We start from the raw sequence: 23,950 nt of genomic DNA, 5'->3' as shown, positions 1-23,950 counted from the left end.
AGAAGTGGACCTCACTGTTGTGTATCAATTCTTCATCCTTTATTTCTACACATTAAAAGTTGAAATGTCAGATGGCAGATCCAGACTCACTGACTCAAGTGTGCCGTCATCATTTCCACAAAAAGTTTCATTTCCTGTTTGTCCTCAGTCTGCATTGTGAAAATCCAAAGTCAGCCGTGGACTTAGAGACTGAAATCCTGATCTGAATCATGAGAGTGAAACCACTGACCTGAGGAAGACTTCAACAAATGATGAAGGCAGTCAGACTCAGAACATCAGCCTCAACGCAGACATTCACTCTGCATCTCTGCTCACAGACATCCCAGATCTATAACAGAATCTATGTGTGGAGCTGACCTCAGAGGACAGACAGGCAGGAAGGCAGAGAGGAAGGCAGAAACACAGACAGACAGAAAGGAAGACAGACAGACAGAGAGGCAGAGAGGCAGGCAGAGAGGAAGGCAGACAGACAAAGAAGAAGGCAAACAGACAGGAAGGCAGACAGACTGCTGGTTCATGTCAGGACTTTGAGGTGATGTGTCTGTCTGCCTGACAGGCAGTTCCTGGACCAGAAGTGAACTGGTGAGAACCCTGAAGACCTGCAGGTCAGACCCGGGAGCCCCTCCCTGTAGCAACACGTCTCATGACTGAAGTTCTGCTGTGACTCTTGGATCTGGGTTCAGAGGTGGTTCCATGTTCAGAACATGGAGAAGACCTTTTCTGATTTGGGCTAAAAGAGCATAATTTGAATGAAACCACTGGGAAGACTCTGAAAATAGATCAAAGGAGGATGGGAGTGGGACGTGAAACAGCAGGCTTCCAGAATTATTTGTAGGCGCTCTTCTGGTTCACTTCTCTTCACACGTGAACTGATGGGTGAGTAACAAAAAGCAGAACCTGAGGAGATGACCCAGAACCTTCCTGACATTGTCCCCTCTGGGACTGGAGCTGCGTCCTCCTGCTCACACTGACGGGACAACTGACTCTACTGCAAACGTCAGAGAACGATCAAACAGTTTGATGTCTGCAGATCCTCTGGTGACACAGCAGGAGAGTGTGAGGAAGCTCCTTTCTTTGTTTCTACTCTTAAAAAAGGACTAGAAGAAGAAGTTCTCTCCATCTGAGGGAATCTTACAAAGGTATCAGGAAAAACCAGTTGGAAGGTCTGGTGGTCCAGAAGGCTGTTCTGGTCACACCGGTCTCTGTTCCCGGCTGCAGTGAATCTGATCGGGTCACGATAAAAAGAGGAGCTCTCTCTCCACACCAAGGAGCATTCTGGGACTGCTGAGGACTCGGTGCAGTTCTGCTCAGTTCTGGCGGTGAAGGAGCAGAGGAAAGCGTCCTGCAGCTGGAAGCACAGATACCGTGAGTCCGGTTCTGCTGCCCAGAACCCTGCCGGACCTTTCAGGAGTCCAACATCTACCGGCTGCTCTGAGAACTGAAGGTTTAATAACACGGAGGGTCATGGAGTAAATTTGTACACAAACACACATCAGACACCCCCCCCACACACAAACATCTCTGCAGCTTGAGTGACAGTTCAGCAGGAGCTGGGTAGTGGGGGGCAGCTGTCCTCCCCCTCACTGGTGCTCCTCCCCCACCTCATCTGGCTGACCTTCGTTCTCTCCATCAGGCAGGCTTTCCTCCTGTGATTCCTCAGCAGCTGTTTCCATGGCGTCCACCATGACGCCGGTGACCTGATGCTGCACGGCGGCGCCCTGTGAGGCGGCGAAAGGCAGTGTGACCAGCTGGAACTGGGGTCCCAGCATCTTCACGAAAGCTGCAGAGGAAGCGGAGCAGCCGGCGCCGGCTGCGCCCTCCTGACCCGGCGACAGGAGGGCGACGTTGGAGGCGTCGGCCACCAGCTCGGACCCGGCCAGCGGGGAGGTCAGGAGGGTGTAGCCGGCGAGGCTGGCGCCTGGCTGGCCTCCTGCCATGGTCAGAACCTTTCCCAGCGGCAGTCCGCTCAGCTGGCTGAGAGGGAGCGTGATCTGGGTGGGAGCGGCACCAATGGTGGCGGGGCCAGAAACGGCACGGGTCAGCCGGGGGCGCTTGAGAGCGGGTGGGGGGGTGACGGGCGTGAGGGTCATCAGGACGTTGTTCAGGTGCTGCGATTTACTCTTCAGCTCTTTGGCCCGCTTCCTGTGTTCGTCACACTGCTGCTCCAGAGCTGCACAGGTGAGACACACAAACCGTCAGCGGCCCCCCCTCCACCATCACAACCCAACCTGAGCACGCGGCCACGCCCCCTCACGGTTCAGGACTGACCGACGAGGCTGCGCGTGTACTGCTCCCTGTAGTGGTCCATCTGGTTTTTGTGACTCGCCAGAACCTTCTTCACCAGGTCCAACATGCCGAAGTTCTGCACTATGTTGTTGAGTAGAACCGCATCTGGGAAGAAGAAGCGTGTGCTGAACGGCAGGAAGAGAAACACGCTTCAGATCAGGAACCTCCAGAGGAGGAAGACGTGACCTGATGTGGAACCGCTCACATCAGAGAATTTCCAAAAAAATTTCAAACGCAATGCATTGTGGTCTATGTTCACTGATCTAGTGAGCATGGATGCACACTGCTTTTACGCAGAGACTTCTGGGAAATTTCTAGGACTGTGGATTTTGGAGTTGTAGTTTCAGACAGCACTAAAAAACAGTGAATGTATTCAGACACAACCTCTGAGTTTTCTTCACGTGTCCCTTTACGTTTGTGTTTGATGGGTGCAAAGGGTCGGGGGGGGTTGAGGGCATTCTGTGTGTTTTAGAATTTTATTTTTATTCGTTTTAAAGTACGGAGCTCATGACCTAACATTGTGACTTTTTACACAGCCCGTATTTTCAACCAGAAATGAACTTAAGTGTTTCTTACGAAGGAGTTTTAGGGCCACCAAAAAAAAAAAAAAAAAGTAAAATTACGAGTTTTTATCTTGTAAATTTAGGAGATAAAAACTCGAAAATTTATGAGAAAAAAACTCGTAAATTTACGATTTTAAGTGGAAGTGAGCATGCAGAGCAGCAGGTGAACGCCGCGCAGCAACAGAGCAGACCGACTAAACTCAGTTGAACATGTGAGCTGAATGAACTTGAACGTTCCAAATATCTGGAAGCTCATTTGTTTGATTTACAATTTATTAAAGTTTTATTTATTGATGGTTGGTTTGCAGGATCCCTGCAGCCCGATGAAGCCATCGGTGTCCCTGCAGCTTTTCACTTCAATCCTTTCTTCCTCCACCAAAGACAAGATCTCTACGTTTGTGTGACGCTTCCGTCTGAGGAGGAGGAGCACTATTTTTGGCATTTTCAATGTTCTAATGCTAATATAATAGACTATTTTCATTCATCTTTGTTGTTTGATGATATAACGGGATGTTTACTTCCGCATTGGTGTTCGGATCTGATGACAGGTTCATGACGTAAGGTGACAGATGAACTTCAGGGTTTGTGAATGAAAAGGAGAATAAAAGCTGCAGCGATCCTCTGCACCCAAACGTGTCTCTGAGCTCCTTATTTTACATATGAAAGTCCGCTTTACTGACACTGAACCCCGGAAAACCGGCTCCACTGACAATAATCTGATTTTGAGTCGCCAAAGGTTCAGAATCTCTTTGTTTTAAACCTATAATAATCCGAAAATAAAGCTTCACAAAAGGCTCCACATCTTTCATCTTCAAGCGATGCTCCGATAAACGGACAACTTTGGTGTTTTCTCCTTGTTAATCTATGACTTTTATCTCGTAAATTTACGAAGATAAAAGTCATAAAATAAAATTTCATAATTTTAATTTTTTTTTTTTTTTTTTTGGTGGCCCTAAAACTCTGTCGTAGTTTCTGGTTCCATATATCCTGTAAATAATAAGTGATTACAGGGCCAGTAGATATTTTTTCTTGAAATGTTTGATTTTAGAAGAATTTTGGAGTGTATAGTAGAACTAAGGATATAGACTGTATCAAAATGTTTGTTAACTAATTACAACAATCTGAGCTGAAAATGCATCAAATATAGAACAGCTGGAAGGCTAGCAGAGCCGCCATCAGGCTTTGATGGGCTAGACAGGCATACGCCATTTAGCATTTACAACATGTGTGTTACTGACTGACAGCATACTACAGTGAGGATAAGGAAACAGCAACGGTGCCGCAGTTTTCCTGTCAAACCAAACAGGAAAAGTACTGTGTGGCTCTACAGGTTCTGCTGCAGATGTTGTGAAACCACCATATTGTCAACTGTGTGAGAGAGAGAGTCTGACCTTTCACCTGCAGAGGAGGATCATACACCCTCTCCTGCAGACCTTTCAACACCTCCTGCAGCTCCTTTTGAAAGTCCTCCACCACCTCCTCCAGCAGACCCGCCTCCTTCACAGCCCGCCAGAACGTCACCGAGTCCTCTGGACCAACACACACACTGAGGATGTTTGCCTGTTCCCATAATGCGGCGCGTTATGCCTGTGTGTGTGAGGGTGTGTGTGTGTGTGTGTGTGTGAGTGTGTGAATCTGTGTGTGTGCCTATGTGTGTGAGTCTGTCTGTGTGTGTGTGTGAAGCTGATCACCTCCAATCGCTGTGACCCACTCTGAGGGTTCCTCCATCCCCTCTGACAAAGATGCAGCGGCTCCGTTCACTGCAACACACACACACACACAAGCACCGCATGCACACACACACAAATGCACACAAACGCCCACACACAGACATATGCACACACACGCACACAAATATACACACACACACACACACACACACAGAACAGGAATAAATTGTTGGTTTCATTTCAGTAAACTGTCTTTTGGGTAAAAAGCAGATCTAACTTCTTGTCATTTGAGAGAAAATATTCTTATCAATTGAACAACTACAGGTCCAAATCCAAGAGACACGCCTCACTTAAGTCAGCTGATCAAAAAACAGCCACATGTGACCCCCCCCACCCACACACGCACAAATATACCTACCAGGAGAGAGCAGGGGCGGGGCTTCACATGTCATGAGACAGACAGAGGGAAAGCAGGAGGAGACGACACAAGTTTGATCTGACTTTGACTATTTTCAACCAACATTTGAACTAATGAAATAATATCATCTATGAAATAAAGATGGCGTGGGTCTACATGGGTCTACATCTGTCTTCATGGGTCTGCATGGGTCTACATCTGTCTTCATGGGTCTGCATGGGTCTACATGTGTCTTCAAGGGTCCACGTGGGTCCGTGTGTGTCTACATGTATCCATGGGTCTACATGGGTCTACATTTGTCTACATGTGTTTTCATGGGTCTACATGTGTCTTCACGGGTCTACATGTGTCTTTACGGGTCTACATGTGTCTTCACGGGTCCACGTGGGTCTACATGGGTCTACATGTTTCCATGGGTCTACATGTGTCTACATGGGTCGACATGAGTCTTCATGGGTCTACATGTGTCCATGGGTCTACATGTGTCTTCATGGGTCTACATGTGTCTTCACGGGTCTACATGTGTCCATGGGTCTATATGTGTCTTCATGGGTCTACATATGTCTTCATCTGTCTGAATGGGTCTACATGTGTTTTCATGGGTCTACATGTGTCTTCACGGGTCTACATGTGTCTTCATGGGTCTACATGTGTCTTCACGGGTCTACATGTGTCCATGGGTCTATATGTGTCTTCATGGGTCTACACGTGTCTTCATCTGTCTGAATGGGTCTACATGTGTTTGCATGGGTCTATATGTGTCTGCATGGGTCTGCATGGGTCTACATGTGTCTGCATGGGTCTGCATGGGTCTACATGTGTCTTCATGGGTCTACATGTGTCTTCATGGGTCTACATGTGTCTATGGGTCTACATGGGTCTTCATGGGTCTACATGGGTCTACATGTGTCTTCACGGGTCTACATGTGTCTTCATGGGTCTACATGTGTCCATGGGTCTACATGGGTCTTCATGGGTCTACATGGGTCTACATGTGTCTTCACGGGTCTACATGTGTCTTCACGGGTCTACATGTGTCTTCATGGGTCTACATGTGTCTTCACGGGTCTACATGTGTCCATGGGTCTACATGGGTCTTCATGGGTCTACATGTGTCTTCACGGGTCTACATGTATCCATGGGTCTACATTTGTCTACATGTGTTTTCATGGGTCTACATGTGTCTTCACGGGTCTACATGTGTCTTCACGGGTCTACATGTGTCTTCACGGGTATACATGTGTCTTCACGGGTATACATGTGTCTTCACGGGTCCACGTGGGTCTACATGGGTCTACATGTGTCTACATGTGTCTTCATGTGTCTACATGTGTCCATGGGTCTACATGTGTCCATGGGTCTACATGTGTTTTCATGGGTCTACATATGTCTTCATCTGTCTGAATGGGTCTACATGTGTTTTCATGGGTCTACATGTGTCCATGGGTCTATATGTGTCTTCATGGGTCTACATGTGTCTTCATCTGTCTGAATGGGTCTACATGTGTTTGCATGGGTCTACATGTGTCTGCATGGGTCTACATGTGTCTTCATCTGTCTGAATGGGTTTACATGTGTCTGCATGGGTCTGCATGGGTCTACATGTGTCTGCATGGGTCTGCATGGGTCTACATGTGTCTTCATGGGTCTACATGTGTCTTCATGGGTCTACATGTGTCCATGGGTCTACATGGGTCTTCATGGGTCTACATGGGTCTACATGTGTCTTCACGGGTCTACATGGGTCTACATGTGTCTTCACGGGTCTACATGTGTCTTCACGGGTCTACATGTGTCTTCACGGGTCTACATGTGTCTTCACGGGTATACATGTGTCTTCACGGGTCCACGTGGGTCTACATGGGTCTACATGTGTCTACATGGGTCTACATGTGTCCATGGGTCTACATGTGTCCATGGGTCTACATGTGTCTTCATGGGTCTACATATGTCTTCATCTGTCTGAATGGGTGTACATGTGTTTTCATGGGTCTACATGTGTCTTCAAGGGTCTACATGTGTCCATGGGTCTACATGTGTCTTCATCTGTCTGAATGGGTCTGCATGTGTCTGCATGGGTCTACATGTGTCTTCATGGGTCTACATGTGTCCATGGGTCTACATGGGTCTTCACGGGTCTACATGTGTCTTCACGGGTCTACATGTGTCTTCACGGGTCTACACGTGTCTTCACGGGTCTACATGTGTCTTCATGGGTCTACATGTGTCTTCACGGGTCTACATGTGTCCATGGGTCTACATGGGTCTCCATGGGTCTTCATGGGTCTACATGTGTCTTCACGGGTCTACATGTGTCTTCATCTGTCTGAATGGGTTTACATGTGTCTGCATGGGTCTGCATGGGTCTACATGTGTCTGCATGGGTCTGCATGGGTCTACATGTGTCTTCATGGGTCTACATGTGTCTTCATGGGTCTACATGTGTCTTCATGGGTCTACATGTGACTTCATATGTCTGAATGGGTCTGCATGGGTCTGCATGGGTGTTTGTGGGTCTGCAGCTTTCCTTTAGTCTGGTGCTTAACCGACTACACACTTGATGCACAGCACTGAACAACAGACATCCGGGTAGAACCCCGGAGTCCAGCTGGTGTGTGAAGGATGCTGGGATAGGAGGAGGTCACAGACTCACGGTCAGCGGAGGACGAGGCTGCAGAAAGCACGTCCGACTGATCGCTGCAGAGGGATACCTTAGTTCCCACCAGATCTATCTTGGTGCTGCGGCAGGTGTTGGAGCAGACCCTAGAGTGCTGATAGAAGTCCAGCTCACCAGAGTCCATGATCTTCCTATGAAACCAGAACCAGATGGGAATGTTAGGAGCCGCTCAGAGGGACGTTTTCCGTCTCAAGTGATTAAAGAGCTGCAGCAGCGGAAAGTCCACTTTTACAATCTGTATGGTTGGTAAGGAACTCAGTGAGAGAAGGAAAACCCTGCTAACACTTGTGCCTACGCCGGACTCTTATTTTGAAAGGAAATGTTAGGTTTCCAGGTTTCATCATGTCAAACGGTTGCGGTTGTTTGGTTGTTCTATGTTCCTTCCTCATTTCAATGTTTGGAATAAAGATTTTTTTTTTTTTAATATTTGTTGGGAGTCTTTTTAATGGTGGCCTGAAGTACGAATCCCTCATCAAATCACACAAAGCAAATCAAAAGACAGATCACAACAATGAAAAAGCAAAACAAACAGGAAAAAATAGCATTACATTTTAGAAAGCAGAAACAAAATTCCAAAAAACACCACAGAAAAAAAGATTTCAGACAAAAAGGCCGTTTCCAGAAATGGAAAAGTTAAAAATGAAACAAAAGAAGAAGCTGGAACTGGAGGGTACGATGGGATGTCTCTGACTGGATGATAACGTCTAAGTTTGAAGAAGAAGGAAAGCAGGAGGAGGTTCTACCTGAACTCTGGCTTGATTGATCAATGGCTAAACTCTGGTGGTGGGCGTGGTCAGCAGCTTAAAGAAACTGTCTGAAAATGTCACAAAGCCAAATAACGTCCAGTAGAAAAGGTGAACAAAGGTCATCGTCCCATCGGACCTACCTGTTCCAGTTTCTTCTTCTATTTTCTTTTTTCAACATTTTACTTTGATCTCTGGAAATGACTTTTGCTTTTCCAAACTTTTCCTTTCTATTTTGTTTCATTCTTTTAAAAATTCAGTTTGGGTTTCTGGAATTTTGCTTTAAATTCTAAAATCTGATGCTTCTTTCATTATTTGTTTTACATTTTTAATTATGATGATCTTTAATGTTTTTTTTTCCTGATGTGATTTGACCCTCAGGGCCACCGTACCTGATGCACACATGGATTTTGTTCCTGCATTTATGAGGCTAAATGTACTCCAACGTTCAGAACAGGACCGAAGAACAAGCAGCTGCAGCATCTCTTAAATCCCCTTCACTGAGCTGTTGGAGACTCTTCTGTGTACCAACACCTCACCTGAAGCCTCCAAACCAGAGCAGCGACTGAAAACCGTCTGTTTCCAGCTCTTACACATTTTGGATGTAAGGCTTAATGGCCTTCAAAGTGTGCATTATCAAAATTAACACACGTCGTGGGGGTTCATTAACCCGCTTATAACATGGTCACGTACAAAAGAAAGACATATTCAACCAGTTTTTAGTCCTTTATTGTTGTCATTATTTCGGTTTAGATTGCATTTTCACAAAAAGCGGATTATTTGTTACGTGCTGCAGCTCAGCCGGCGTGGTCCTCAGCTGCAGCGACAAAGGAAAGCGATATCTATGCCGATGGTCTTCAAGGTTAAATAAAGCATCAGATCAGAGAGAAAGTTCTCCCCTTACCGCTTGTTTTTGTCCAGATGAAGAAGATGAAGTTTGTTTTAAAGAAGCCGGCGCAGTGATACAGAACATTTAAGATATGTGGCCAGAACTACTTTCTTAGGCGTGTGGTTATCACTGTGGATTATCATTTTTAATGCAAACCCAGCAGGCAATCAGAATCCAGGATTCATCCAGGATTCACCCGGACCACGGTATAAGAAGTGTTTTTGGTGACCTAGAAAACTGTAGCTAGTATAAAAGCAGGAGAACTGGATGTTACTGCAGCAGCATCTCTGCATCTGCAGCCTTTAGAAATGACTAAAGCAGACCTTGAAGACCTGAACAGAGGATTTAGCTCCATCAGAACTTGTAAGCGTTTTTCTGTGAAGCTGCAGTCCGTGAAGGAGTTCTGACCTGAGCATGGTGCCGTTCAGCCGAATGGCTCTCTTCCAGTCCTTCAGCGTGGACTTTCCCGCCAAACACACAAACTCTTTGGGACTGATGAGCTGCTCGTTGAACTGCAGAGACGACAAAGATGTGCACATCAGCATCACACACAGCAACACACTGGAGCTTGTTGTCGTTCATCAGACAGGTGGAGTGTTTCCACCACAGGCCCGCAGTTTTCCTCAGGTTTCATGAACCCGGTGTTCTGACATTCACTGTATCGATTTATCTGACATGCGGAAAAGCACGGTGGCCGAGAACCGCCATTGCAGCAAATAAAAAAAAGTAACTGCATACAAAAAAGTAACTGAAAATAAAAAAGTAACTGAGAGCAAAAAAGTAACGGAGAGAAAAAAAATAACTGCAAATGAAAAAGTAACTGCAAATAAAAAAGTAACTGCAAACAAAAAAAGTAACGGCAAACAAAAAGTAACTGCAAACAAAAAAGTAAGTGCAAATAAAAAAGTAACAGAGCAAAAAAGTAACTGAGAGAAAAAAAGTAACTGCAAACAAAAAAGTAACTGCAAATAAAAAGGTAACTGCAAACAAAAAAGTAACTGCAAACAAAAAAGTAACTGCAAACAAAAAAGTAACTGCAAACAAATAAGTCTTCCACTTTTGGCTTCTCCCATCAGGGGTCGCCACAGCGAACAAGTCGCAAGGTAAACTTGGCAATGTTTTACGCCGGATGCCCTTCCTGACGCAACCTTCTCAAACCGGGCTTGGAACCGGTACAGAGGTAGAGAAGGGAACAGGGAGCAGCCCGGAGTCGAACCCTGGTTTCACGGACGGAAGGCGCCGCAAACCAGCACGAGCTAAACTGGCTCCCTTAAAAAAAGTAACTGCAAACAAAAAAGTAACTGCAAACAAATAAGTAACTGCAAATAAAAAAGTAACTGCAAACAAAAAGGTAACTGCAAACAAAAAAGTAACTGCAAATAAAAAGGTAACTGCAAACAAAAAAGTAACTGCAAACAAAAAAGTAACTGCAAATAAAAAAGTAACAGAGAAAAAAAAGTAACTGCAAATAAAAAAGTAACTGCAAATAAAAAAGTAACTGCAAACAAAAAGTAACTGCAAATAAAAAAGTAACAGAGCAAAAAAGTAACAGAGAAAAAAAGTAACAGAGAAAAAAAGTAACTGCAAACAAAAAAGTAACTGCAAATAAAAAAGTAACTGCAAATAAAAAAGTAACTGGAAAGAAAAAAAAATCACTGCAAATAAAACAGTAACTGCAAACAAAAAAAGTAAGTGCAAAGAAAAAAAGTAACTGCAAACAAAGTAACTGCAGACAAAAAAGTAACTGCTAACAAAAAAGTAACTACAAATAAAAAAGTAACTGAGGGCAAAAAAAATGACTGCAAATAAAAAAGTAACAGAGCAAAAAAGTAACAGAGAAAAAAAGTAACAGTGAAAAAAAGTAACTGCAAACAAAAAAGTAACTGCAAATAAAAAAGTAACTGCAAATAAAAAAGTAACTGGAAAGAAAAAAAAATCACTGCAAATAAAACAGTAACTGCAAACAAAAAAATTAACTGCAAATAAAAAGGTAACTGCAAATAAAAAAGTAACTGAGAGCAAAAAAGTAACTGAGAGAGAAAAAAGTAACTGCAAATAAAAAAGTAACTGCAAATAAAAAAGTAACTGCAAATAAAAAGGTAACTGCAAACAAAAAAGTAACTGCAAATAAAAAAGTAACTGCAAACAAAAAAGTAACTGCAAATAAAAAAGTAACAGAGAAAAAAAAGTAACTGCAAATAAAAAGGTAACAGAGCAAAAAAGTAACAGAGAAAAAAAGTAACTGCAAATAAAAAAGTAACTGCAAATAAAAAAGTAACTGCAAACAAAAAAGTAACTGCAAATAAAAAAGTAACTGCAAACAAAACAGTAACTGCAAATAAAAAAGTAACTGGAAAGAAAAAAAAATCACTGCAAATAAAACAGTAACTGCAAACAAAAAAGTAACTGCAAAGAAAAAAAAGTAACTGCAAACAAAGTAACTGCAGACAAAAAAGTAACTGCTAACAAAAAAGTAACTGCAAATAAAAAAGTAACCGCAAATAAAAAAGTAACTGCAAATAAAAAAGTAACTGGAAAGAAAAAAAATCACTGCAAATAAAACAGTAACTGCAAACAAAAAAAGTAACTGCAAACAAAAAAGTAACTACAAACAAAGTAACTGCAAACAGAAAAGTAACTGCTAACAAAAAAGTAACTGCAAATAAAAAAGTAACTGGGGGCAAAAAAAGTAACTGCAAACAAAAAAGTAACTGCAAATAAAAAAGTAACTGCAAACAAAAAAGTAACTGCAAACAAAAAAAGTAACTGCAAATAAAAGTAACTGCAAACAAAAGAAAGCTTTTGCATCGCTTTTTTGTTTTGCAGTTACTTTCTTTGTGCAATGGTGGTTTTCTATGGAGTTATATTTCTGCCACTACGTTGCCCACAAAACTCAAGTAGCAAACGAAATATTAAATATTTGCTTTTCAAATTTTTTTTTATTTCAATTTTTCTTTGCTTTGAAAAACTTTTTTTGGCGTTTGCAAAACACGTTTTCCCATGTGTTGTGTCACATCCCGGTTTTTTCCTTTTTTCCTATCTTTGATCCTCCTCTGGGCGCGACTTAGCGTGACATAACTGCCACAGCCAAAAACGTTTTCGCATGCGTTGTGTGTCATCTCCCTTTTTCCTTAACATTAGTTTCCGTATAGTCTGACAAAGCTGCCATCAAACAGCTGCTAATTGGTCTTATGTTTTAGAACTCGTGAGCGTTTGTCCAAAGTTTTAAAAAAAATTACTCATTAAAAAAAAGCTATTTTCTCTTAATATTTCAACATTTATTTTAGATGTTTGAGGAGTATCTGTGGTGTGACGCGTATGGATCGTCAGAGAAATGAAGTCATCCGAGAGAGAACTGGTGTGATGCGAGAGTTGGCTTATAGAGCAGAGCAAAAGGCACTGGGATGGTTTGGCCATGTTGAAAGAATGGAAAGGGAGCGTTTGGTGAAAAAGGTATATGAATCTGATGTGAGTGGAGTGAGAATGAGAGGAAGACCGCGAATGGGATGGACAGAGGGTGTAAAAAGAGCGCTAAATGCAAGAGGGATGACTGTGGTGCAGGGGAGAGAGGCTGCTCAGGACAGGGATGGGTGGAGGGAGATTGTGTATGAATGAATGGATGGGTGTGGTAGAGGTCTGGTCTTGGGATGAAGCGGCAAGGGGAAACCAGCCTTGGCTGAGGCCCTGCTGTGGAGGTGCCCACACTGGAGTGTGCAGCTGACCCTGGTGCAGTGTGGTGTGGCTTAGACCAGGCCTCAGACCAGTCACACGCACATACACACACGCACTCACACACTGAAGGAGGAGGGTTTGGGGAAGAGACAGAGGGAGCTAAAATTGTGTGCCTTGTCTAGGCTACCCCACCTTGGTGGGACACAGCCTGGGTAAATAAAAAAAATAAAATAAAAATTTCAACATTTATTAATTAAAATAAAACAATATTTCAGATACAAATCTTAAAAAGTGTTACTTCCTGCTGGACAGAGTCGGAGCCCGGCTTTTTTTTTCTGCTGCAGACATTTTAAACACGTTGGTCTCTACACAGACAAGAATAAATACAAAACCTGTTTCATTTTAGCTGCTTTGCTGCTCCTTCTGGGTTTAACTCTGAGAGAAACGAGCCAGACTGGTTGAAGACGGCAGAACCCCGATAGAACAGAATCGACACAAAGTCCATGTCTGCCTCCAACCACCGTCAATACCAGACACAGACACCTGATTGGTTAGAATCTGGACCAATCAGCAGCTGTTTGATGGCAGCTTTGTAACGCTAAACTGAAACTGTCAGAAGGAATCAAAGATAGGAAAAAGTGAGATGACACACAACGCATGTCAAAACCTTTTTGGCTGTGGCTGTGTTCTGATTTTCTCAGATCGGATTCAGGCCTCATTCATATGTGGAAATAGATCGGATACGAATCGGATACGTGCATTTGCGTGTGCCATGTAAGCAGACAAATCGGATATTCCCCAGTAAATGCGAGTCGTACGTCAGTGACGTCAACTCAGGACACCACCAACTGAGATCACATGACTTATTATAGGTGCCTTTGTGGTGATTTTGCTGTCAGCGTGTTACCTTTCAGCCTCAGGCTTCAGACTGTAGTCGTAAACCGCTGTTATTTCCGTCCCGGTCCCGGTCGGGACGCAAACGGTAACTAATCAAGCTGGACACCGTTGCTATGGAACAGGCTAGAAGCCGGTTATATCTTTGTTTGTGTTGTTGCGGAGTGGGGGCGTGTATGATGGGGACCGCGCGTACGTGTGTGTGTGTGGAGTCTTTTCTTAACCCACTCTGGAGGCGGAGGGTTCAGAACGGGAAAGTGAACCCCGAAAGTGAATCCGCCTTCGGCCCTGGAGAAAATCTCCTGTGCGTTTCTGACCACGGTCGGAAAAAGAAAAGTCATCACGCAGGAAAGGTTCAACACTTGGATCAAACTGTTAGCACAACGTCTGCAAACACTTCCTCATTCAAAATTCAGAGAAAGCACATAAGCCGGCCGAGCAGCCCTCCTTTTTACTCTCCCCTCTGGAGCGCCCAAGGCAACGCCTCCTTCCGTCGCTGCGTTGCCTCCATGACAACCGCAGTCACACAAAAGTCTGAAGGAGGTCCGCAGAAGGCGGAAATGCTGCTACGTAGTCCTCAGAACGTCTACGTTTGATAGTTTCAGCATTGTGTAGTGTAAATGCAAAAATCGCATACGGGTCACTTTTGAAAGATGATGTAAGCGGGTCGTCAAAAAAATCGGATATAGTCAGAAAATCGGATTTGGGCATCAAGACCTGCAGTGGAAATGCAGCGTAAGTCGCACTCAGAGTGGTCAGCAAAACCAAAGATAGGAAAAAAACGAGATGTGACACAACGCACGCAAAAACATGGTTTGCGAGCAAAAATATTTTTGAAAGCAAAAGAAAAATTTGAAAGCAAAAGAAAAAAATTTGAAAATCAAATATTTAATATTTTCATTAAGAAAGTTTTGTGTGCAACGTGGTGGCAGAAATATCAATCCACAGTTTTGGGCCAAAAAAAACAACTGAAACAAAAAAGTAACTGCAAACAAAGTTAGACGGAAAACATTCCTCTTTGGACAGGCTTTTTATCAGACTAGCTAGTATTCAGAGATTATTTAACATAATGTTAATGTGTTTAAATTAAACTTAATAACAATAACTATTTGTTTTAAAAGGCTGCTAGAAGTTGAAGCTGGGGTAACTATGGTGCTCTGGGGTTCTGTCCTCTTTTCTCATCTACTTCTACCCTTCCTCTCTCCTCTATTCTTGATCATTATTCATCCTTTAGTTCTCCATGCCTTTGTCTGGTACAGTGCGATTCATGTATTGTCCCTCTTTCCCTCTCCCTTCCAGGTGAGTGGGAGTGCTTCCAGATTCCAGTTGGCTCATCCGTGCTCCAGTTCCTGACCGTTGACCTCGTTTCTGGCTCAGCTCTACTACTGTTCTACACCTGGCTGTGGTTCCCGTCTCCGGCTCGACTCGCGCCTTTGACTGTCCCCACAACCACGGCTGGATGAAGCTTGTCTGCTGGACTTTATATATGTAGTTGTAGATTTAGATAAGTTAATTCTTCTCTAAGATTTCTGGTAAATCGCCTGTCCGTCCTGGGGGAGGATCCCTCCTTCATGTGGGCACCCCTGAGGTTTCTCCTTTTTTCCGGAATCCGTTTTTTTAGGAGTTTTTCCTTACCGCGAAGGGGGGTCTAAGGGCAGGGATGCCAGTATAGCTTAGTCAGTTTGTTAGTTCATTTTAGTATTTTTCTATTGAACTCTTTGTATTCATGATCCTTTTGATTTCATGTTTTACTTCGAAGCCCATCGAGACGACTGTTGTTGTGATTTTGGGCTATACAAATAAAACTGAATTGAAAAAATTGAATTGAAAAACCAAAAAAGTAACTACAAACAAAAGGAAACTTTTGCATCCGTGTTTTGTTTTGAAGTTCCTTTTTTTTTGCTGCAATGGCGGTTCTCGGCCACCGTAGAAAAGCCTTTCACAGAGAGAGTACCTGCACACACTTCACATTGATCCCAGGACACACAAACTTCTTCCACACCAGCGTGGCTTTGGCGTCCCCACAGGTGATGGGGTAGAAGACGTCAGCCTCCACGTCCACCTCCTCCGATAACTTCACTGCAGTCAGGAAAAGAGGGCAGTCAGTTCACAGCAGGCCAGAGGATAGGAAACATCCTGGAACAGACGGCAGACACGTTCAGAGGAAGCAGCTTACCGATGACCGTCTCTTCCTTTGACAGAGAAGCTGCGTCGCTGGCCTCGGCCTCCACGGGCGCCACGGTGAGCACGTCCTCCCTGACAAAACACAGGTTTTCCTCAGGAAGACAATCTTGAAACTTTTCTTAATAAAAAGCATTTTTATTTGATGATACTCAGTGTATGAACTCATCATTTTCAGACCAAACACACAGAGGACCAACTGTTGTGCTGGAAACAGCAGCTCAGCTCTTGGAAGCGTCGCGTGTGGAATCCGCATGCTAACAGCTTCAGGTCGTTTCTACAGTACGTTGTCCGTTTGCTCAATGGCACTTCATGCAGATACAACAGATGAACATTTCAAAGAATGCTTTTACGAACACTTTCAAGAAAGAAATGTTTGTTTCTTTTACGTTTTGGTTCGAATTTTTCATAGTTTCATGAAAGTACACAACCTCAGCTAGGTTGTGTACTTCAGTTAACACTAATGAAAATAAAACCTGTGACCGACCTGCTGCAAATGTCATCAACCCAACATCATACAAGAAACTTCTCACAATGGCTCCTTTTAACTTCTCTAATCTTCTTCAAGAGAATATATTTGAATCGTTTGAAGATTAATTTACATCATTTTTTTAAATTGAGGAATATTTGTAAACTCTTTTAAAACATTCTGGTGATCCAAACCAAAGGTTTACCCCTTGTGCTATCTTATGGGGTCCAGACGATCCCGCCCTTACATTGACACACAAGGTGAAGAGGAGTTCATGTAATCCATGGACACCAGTGAAGATCACAAATCATTGAAGAAAAAAGGTTTAGAGCACTGTCTAGTGGGTCTAGATGACCCAACTCCCAACGTTGAAGTGCCTAGGATAGCACAAGGGTTACACCAACAACAGAGAAACAAGTTTGCCTCAAAGTGCTCTGAGAAACTACATGCTTGAAGTTGAATTTCTATCTACAGAGGTGCAGACAAACGCAAACCCTCTGGCAGCGCTCCGTTCTCCACTTTAACCTCTTAAGACCCTCGCTAATATTAAAGCTAACACCCAACACGTGTATCACAGGATCTGCGTAAAGAAGACTGAGGTGTCCACACATGTGGACACCTGGGGCCTCATTTATAAACGTTGCGTACGCACAAAAGAAGGCGTACGCCACTCTCTACGCAATAGTTGATATTTATAAAAAGCAAACTTGACGGGAAAATGTGCGGTCCTTCACGCAAGCTCTGACCCAGGCGCACGCACAAAAACGGGTGAAATGAGAAACGGCGACACCGTCGGCAGATGGAAGAAACACGTGAAAGTGAAAATGACAATACTTCCTCTCATAAATAACATGAAGACTTCACAAAGAAAGTCTTACAATTAACAGCTACACCAACACCCGTTTGATCGATCAGCAGTGAAACAAACAAAAAAATCAAACGAAAATTACAACAGAAATTCAAATGAACACATATTTGCAAAAAGAAAAGTGAAATATGTTCTGCAATATTGGCATGTAGTGCAATTCATCCTCATAAATAATATAGTTAACAGAACGAAATAATGTACAAAACTGATATTCTCGTTAATGTGTCCGTCTGGAGGAGACGATATAGGTGCAGACAGACAGATGTATAGATAGAGAGAGATGCATTAATTGTCCACTGGGGAAAGTTGTTTTCATAGTAAAACATTTCTTCATAAGCTATGGAATTGTGGTATTCATGCATATGCCTTTAGTTTGTTTTATTTTTGATAAAACAATGTATGACGTATGTCTCAACCATTCAGAAAGCAACAAGAAATTACATTTGCTGATCAATTTCCCTTTTCCACGTCGATTATTACGGACATCTGTAGCTTGTCAGATGTAATTAAATGGAGGGAAATAAAATGCCGCATCACAATGCGTAATGACGCACAATGGCTGATCTTGCGCTCTTAGAAGATGTGGCAAATGGAAGAATTCGGAGTGAACACATCTGTTGGAGCTTTTGGGGGTGTGTCACCCGGTGCATCTGGCGCGTCGGTGTTCCCCTGCGCCTCAGTCACCACTCCACTTAATAGGGATTCCCCAATAATAGCCGCCAGTCTCTCATCAAGAGGGGTCAGCTCCGGTGTCCCCCCCCCCCCCACACACCCGTGGCAGACACGGGTGTGTGTGTGTGGGGGGGGGGGGGGGGTTCAGCGCTAGACGTTTTTTTGCCTCGACTTTGATGTCCGATCTTTTCTTTTTTATTTCGGCCACGGTCCGAGGTTGTGAGGCTACAGCATTTACGGCGTCTGCCACCGTCTGCCACTCAAGTGCCTTTTTGGCATTAGTAATGCCCACACTGTGCCCTCCAAACAACATTATTCTCCTCTTTTCCACCTCGCCAACGATAACTTCTACTTCACATTGAGTGAAGTTACGTTTTTTTGATTTTCTCTCTGTGTTTGCCATGATTTCACAATCAATGAATATTCATTTGTGGGCGTTTCACGGACTATTTATGGGCAACTATGGGCGTGTCATGAGGCCGCAAAAGCTGCGCTGCATTTAGAATTGGTTGTGATTTATTAAGGGAAAGATGCGTAGGATGTGCGTGCGCACGGTTTTATAACTCCGAATATTTCTGTGCGTACGCACGTCCTATGTTTCATCCGTACGCCACTTCTGACGCAAATCCTACGCAAAGTTTTATAAATGAGGCCCCAGGTCTAAGGAGGTCAAACATTCTTAGTTAGGCTTGCCGTCCATGAATATCAGTGAGCCAGACTTCAGGAATAATGCATTTGTATGTTCTCAATATTCTACTTTACCCAATGGTTGCTTTCACGTGAATGTCAGCGTCATTTAAAAGCACTACGTCCATTATTCGGCTCATTCTGTCCTCACAGTGACCGTCTAATAGGAGTGAGAAGGTTTGAATCCTCAGCTAACCACTGAAGAAACCAAACATTGCTCTTCAATGACTGACATCCACGTCTTCCTGTAGATCATCAGTTAGAGGTCAAAGGCTCAGAGAGGCGGTTCTGGGGTTCACATGTGTGAGGGGGTTCTGACGCTGCCATCACATGTGGAGTGTGTGTTACCCAGCCTGAGGTGCCAGCTCTGCAGTCACCAGCACGGCTTTGTCCTCCTCCACCACCGACGGGAGCTCCACGGCCTCTGGAAGGGTGACGATCACCACCTCACTCATGCCGACGTCTGATGCAGCCATGCAGGACGGCGCCGCTCTGTCCCTGCTAGAAAGCCTCAAAAACAACACACACACACACACACAGAGAAATGTGAAGTGATCATCACCTCTAAAACCAAAGCCATTTCCTCGTGATTCTCCGTCTTTTGTGAACAAACACTGTTCTGGACGCTGATGCCTCTGAGCCAGGCAGGGATGTGTGCGTCTGACACTCATCACCATGACAACCTTCTCAGAATTACAGGCCGAATAAGAGCAGCCATGTTAGAGACTGATGAAGAGTCAGGAGCAGAGAGGAAGATGATGATGATGATGATGGTGATGATGATGGTGACTGGGGTTCAGTCAGACAGGAGGAGCAGCCGGGACCTTTATGGAGGCTCACAACTCAAATTCTAACTTCTTACAAAAACCTTCAACTGTTAGATTGTTGTTTTCGTTAAAAGATTCTTTAAGATCTTGACCTTGCATCTATAAGAGTTTCTGGATCTGACAGTCAGATCAGGGAAATCCCAGCCGCCTCAAATGTCTCAAATATCTTCTGTTCTTCGATTATTTGGTTTGTATTACTGACTAAACTGACTGAACTCGGTTCATTATGTTTGCCAACTTTCACCGTCAAAATATATTTGCGGCCAAACCAGATCAAAGAGAAAATATCCTTCTGATTTTGTAAACTTTTTTCAAATTGAAGGATTTAACTGCCAATTCTACATTCTCACATATATATATATAACTAAAATAAATGTAAATATCATTGGTTACCTGTTAGTTCTTGTGTTTGGATGCTAGCTTGTAGTGAAGTGAGCTTAAACCAGTCCAGACCAAATACGTCAGCATGAACCCATTTATCTACAGTCTTTCTGTTGTTTCTGTAAAACTTTAAAACACGAAAAAACTCTTTAAATCTTGACGCAACATTTTAATTTACTGCCCGTATGTTTGCAGCCACTCCGTGCAGTGCGCTTTCGCTCTTCTTCTGCTGACTGACACTGAACACACGCGACCACCGAGCCAGACGAGCGCCCCCTACAGTCTGGGCGGCGAACGTCCACAGGCGGAGTCTGTGCTTTCTCCTTTTGGTGGATTTTAGGATCAAATTCATTTCTAATTCTTCTATCAGACATTTCCTCAAACGTTATCACACTTATCACTAAAGGTGTGTCTCGATGTATTAAAACATCACAAAAGGTTGGATTTGGATTTGAAAATGGTTTATTTCAAGCAGTAATTGTATAAGAACATGAAATCGTAATGAACATAAAGTCATAGAATTTAATAATTAATGGCTAAACTAAACAGACTAAACTAAACTGGTCATCCCTGCCCTTAGACCCTCTTTCTCAGTCAGGAAAAACTCCTAAAAAACGGATTCCAACGAAGAAACATCAGGGGAGACAGGACCCACAACCAAGTGTAGGAGCAGGAGCAGAAACGAAGTACACGACTAAGTAAAGGAGCAGAGACGAGGTACACGACCAAGTACAGGAACAGAGACAAGGTACACGACCAAGTACAGGAGCAGAGACAAGGTACACGACCAAGTACAGGAACAGAGACAAAGTACACGACCAAGTACAGGAGCAGAGACAAAGTACACGACCAAGTACAAGAACAGAGACAAAGTACACGACCAAGTACAGGAGCAGAGACAAAGTACACGACCAAGTACAAGAACAGAGACAAAGAACACGACCAAGTACAGGAGCAGAGACAAAGTACACGACCAAGTACAAGAACAGAGACAAAGAACACGACCAAGTACAGGAGCAGAGACAAAGTACACGACCAAGCACAGGAGCAGAGACAAAGAACACGACCAAGTACAAGAACAGAGACAAGGTACACGACCAAGTACAGAAGCAGAGACAAAGTACACGACTAAGTACAGGAGCAGAGACAAAGTACACGACCAAGTACAGGAACAGATACAAAGAACACGACCAAGTACAGGAGCAGAGACAAAGTACACGACCAAGTACAGGAGCAGAGACAAAGTACACGACCAAGTACAAGAACAGAGACAAAGAACACGACCAAGTACAGGAGCAGAGACAAAGTACACGACCAAGCACAGGAGCAGAGACAAAGAACACGACCAAGTACAAGAACAGAGACAAAGTACACGACCAAGTACAGGAACAGAGACAAAGTACACAACCAAGTACAAGAACAGAGACAAGGTACACGACCAAGTACAGGAGCAGAGACAAAGAACACGACCAAGTACAAGAACAGTGACAAAGTACACGACCAAGTACAGGAACAGAGACAAGGTACACGACCAAGTACAGGAGCAGAGACAAAGAACACGACCAAGTACAAGAACAGAGACAAGGTACACGACCAAGTACAGGAGCAGAGACAAAGTTCACGACTATGTACAGGAGCAGAGACGAAGTACATGACTAAGTAAAGGAGCAGAGACAAGGTACACGACTAAGTAAAGGAGCAGAGACGAGGTACACGACCAAGTACAGGAACAGAGACAAGGTACACGACCAAGTACAGGAGCAGAGACAAAGTACACGACCAAGTACAGGAGCAGAGACAAAGTACGCGACCAAGTACAGGAACAGAGACAAAGCACACGACCAAGTACAGGTGCAGAGACAAAGTACACAACCAAGTACAGGAACAGAGACAAAGTACACGACCAAGTACAGGAGCAAAGACAAAGTACACGACCAAGTACAGGAACAGAGACAAAGTACACGACCAAGTACAAGAACAGAGACAAAGTACACGACCAAGTACAGGAGCAGAGACAAGGTACACGACCAAGTACAGGAACGGAGACAAAGCACACGACCAAGTACAGGAACAGAGACAAAGTACACGACCAAGTACAGGAGCAGAGACAAAGTACACGACCAAGTACAGGAACAGAGACAAAGTACACGACCAAGTACAGGAGCAGAGACAAAGTACACGACCAAGTACAGGAACAGAGACAAAGTACACGACCAAGTACAGGAGCAGAGACAAAGTACACGACCAAGTACAGGAACAGAGACAAAGTACACGACCAAGTACAGGAGCAGAGACAAAGTACACGACTAAGTACAGGAGCAGAGACAAAGTACACGACTAAGTAAAGGAGCAGAGACAAGGTACATGACCAAGTACAGGAACAGAGACAAGGTACACGACCAAGTACAGGAGCAGAGACAAAGTTCACGACTATGTACAGGAGCAGAGACGAAGTACATGACTAAGTAAAGGAGCAGAGACAAGGTACACGACTAAGTAAAGGAGCAGAGACGAGGTACACGACCAAGTACAGGAACAGAGACAAGGTACACGACCAAGTACAGGAGCAGAGACAAAGTACACGACCAAGTACAGGAGCAGAGACAAAGTACGCGACCAAGTACAGGAACAGAGACAAAGAACACGACCAAGTACAGGTGCAGAGACAAAGTACACAACCAAGTACAGGAACAGAGACAAAGTACACGACCAAGTACAGGAGCAGAGACAAAGTACACGACCAAGTACAGGAACAGAGACAAAGTACACGACCAAGTACAAGAACAGAGACAAAGTACACGACCAAGTACAGGAGCAGAGACAAGGTACACGACCAAGTACAGGAACGGAGACAAAGCACACGACCAAGTACAGGAACAGAGACAAAGTACACGACCAAGTACAGGAACGGAGACAAAGCACACGACCAAGTACAGGAACAGAGACAAAGTACACGACCAAGTACAGGAGCAGAGACAAAGTACACGACCAAGTACAGGAACAGAGACAAGGTACACGACCAAGTACAGAAGCAGAGACAAAGTACACGACTAAGTACAGGAGCAGAGACAAAGTACACGACTAAGTAAAGGAGCAGAGACAAGGTACATGACCAAGTACAGGAACAGAGACAAGGTACACGACCAAGTACAGGAGCAGAGACAAAGTACACGACTAAGTAAAGTAGCAGAGACAAGGTACACGACCAAGTACAGGAACAGAGACAAGGTACACGACCAAGTACAGGAGCAGAGACAAAGTACACGACTAACTAAAAAGGAGCAGAGACAAGGTACACGTCCAAGTACAGGAACAGAGACAAGGTACACGACCAAGTACAGGAGCAGAGACAAAGTACACGATTAAGTAAAGGAGCAGAGACAAAGTACACGACTAAGTAAAGGAACAGAGACAAGGTACACGACCAAGTACAGGAGCAGAGATAAAGTACATGACTAAGTAAAGGAGCATAGACAAGGTACACGACCAAGTACAGGAACAGAGACAAGGCACACGACCAAGTACAGGAGCAGAGACGAAGTACACGACCAAGCACAGGAGCAGAAACAAAGTACATGACCAAGTACAGGAGCAGAGACGAACCAACTGGAATCTGGAAGCACCCCGGGGAGCTGGAGTGATTGTTTCTCTGTCAAACTGCAGAAAAACAATCAACAGAGATGTATCAAACTTTGGATAATTAGTCATGAATGAAAATGTATATACATGTGCATGCATCCAAATAAATAAGTAATATGTAAGGGTTAATGTCAGACGAAGTATGCATTATCACTTTATACCAGCTCTCATTGATTTCTGAGCACAGTCCATGTTAATTGATGATGGGTAACTGTGACATGGGTGATATTAGCGCTTCATACCGTCTTTTTAGCTCGCTGGGGGTGTGGACCGTAAACTATGATGTAAACGCGCATGCAAAGTCAGAGACGGCTAGCGAGACCGCACTTCCGCAGATGTCGGCTCACTTGACCGCGGTGTTTGAACGGAGGAGAAAGGTTTTCCGAGCCTTTCCATGGAGCAGGTTTCGGGAGG

At 44.1% G+C, this 23,950-nt stretch overlaps 1 protein-coding gene across 2 annotated transcripts; it reads right to left on the bottom strand.

The window, feature by feature from the left end:
• Positions 1–17: 17 nt before the first annotated feature.
• Positions 18–23,944, bottom strand: LOC101160298 (glucocorticoid modulatory element-binding protein 2). Of its 2 annotated transcripts, XM_023957052.1 has the most exons (11): positions 23,779–23,944; positions 23,501–23,554; positions 19,038–19,199; positions 15,989–16,068; positions 15,767–15,891; positions 9,655–9,758; positions 7,591–7,745; positions 4,541–4,609; positions 4,241–4,378; positions 2,269–2,391; positions 18–2,170 (listed from the first exon to the last, which is right to left on the bottom strand). In XM_023957052.1, exons 3-11 carry the CDS (start codon positions 19,163–19,165, stop codon positions 1,581–1,583), a joined length of 1,512 nt encoding a protein of 503 aa, XP_023812820.1. In that variant the 5' UTR covers positions 19,166–19,199; positions 23,501–23,554; positions 23,779–23,944; the 3' UTR covers positions 18–1,580. The 2 variants fall into 2 exon arrangements, with proteins under 2 accessions (XP_023812820.1, XP_023812819.1); XM_023957051.1 differs by lacking the exons at positions 23,501–23,554; positions 23,779–23,944 and adding an exon at positions 19,910–20,116.
• Positions 23,945–23,950: the final 6 nt, after the last annotated feature.

The sequence above is a fragment of the Oryzias latipes genome, chromosome 7, assembly GCF_002234675.1.
Source record: "Oryzias latipes chromosome 7, ASM223467v1".
In the NCBI taxonomy this organism is placed as follows: Eukaryota; Metazoa; Chordata; class Actinopteri; order Beloniformes; family Adrianichthyidae; genus Oryzias; species Oryzias latipes.
This window is presented reverse-complemented; position numbering and strand designations above follow the sequence as displayed.

Bases quoted from the DNA above. Each gene is read 5' to 3' on its own strand.
- LOC101160298 (XM_023957052.1), bottom strand. From the start codon at position 19,165: ATGGCTGCATCAGACGTCGGCATGAGTGAGGTGGTGATCGTCACCCTT. The intron at 7,746-9,654 runs GTCAGAACTCCT...CTGGTTTCATAG, and splicing joins CTGAACGGCACCATGCTCAG to GAAGATCATGGACTCTGGTG. The intron at 4,610-7,590 runs GTGAGTCTGTGA...TGTGTGTTGCAG, and splicing joins AGCCTCGTCCTCCGCTGACC to TGAACGGAGCCGCTGCATCT.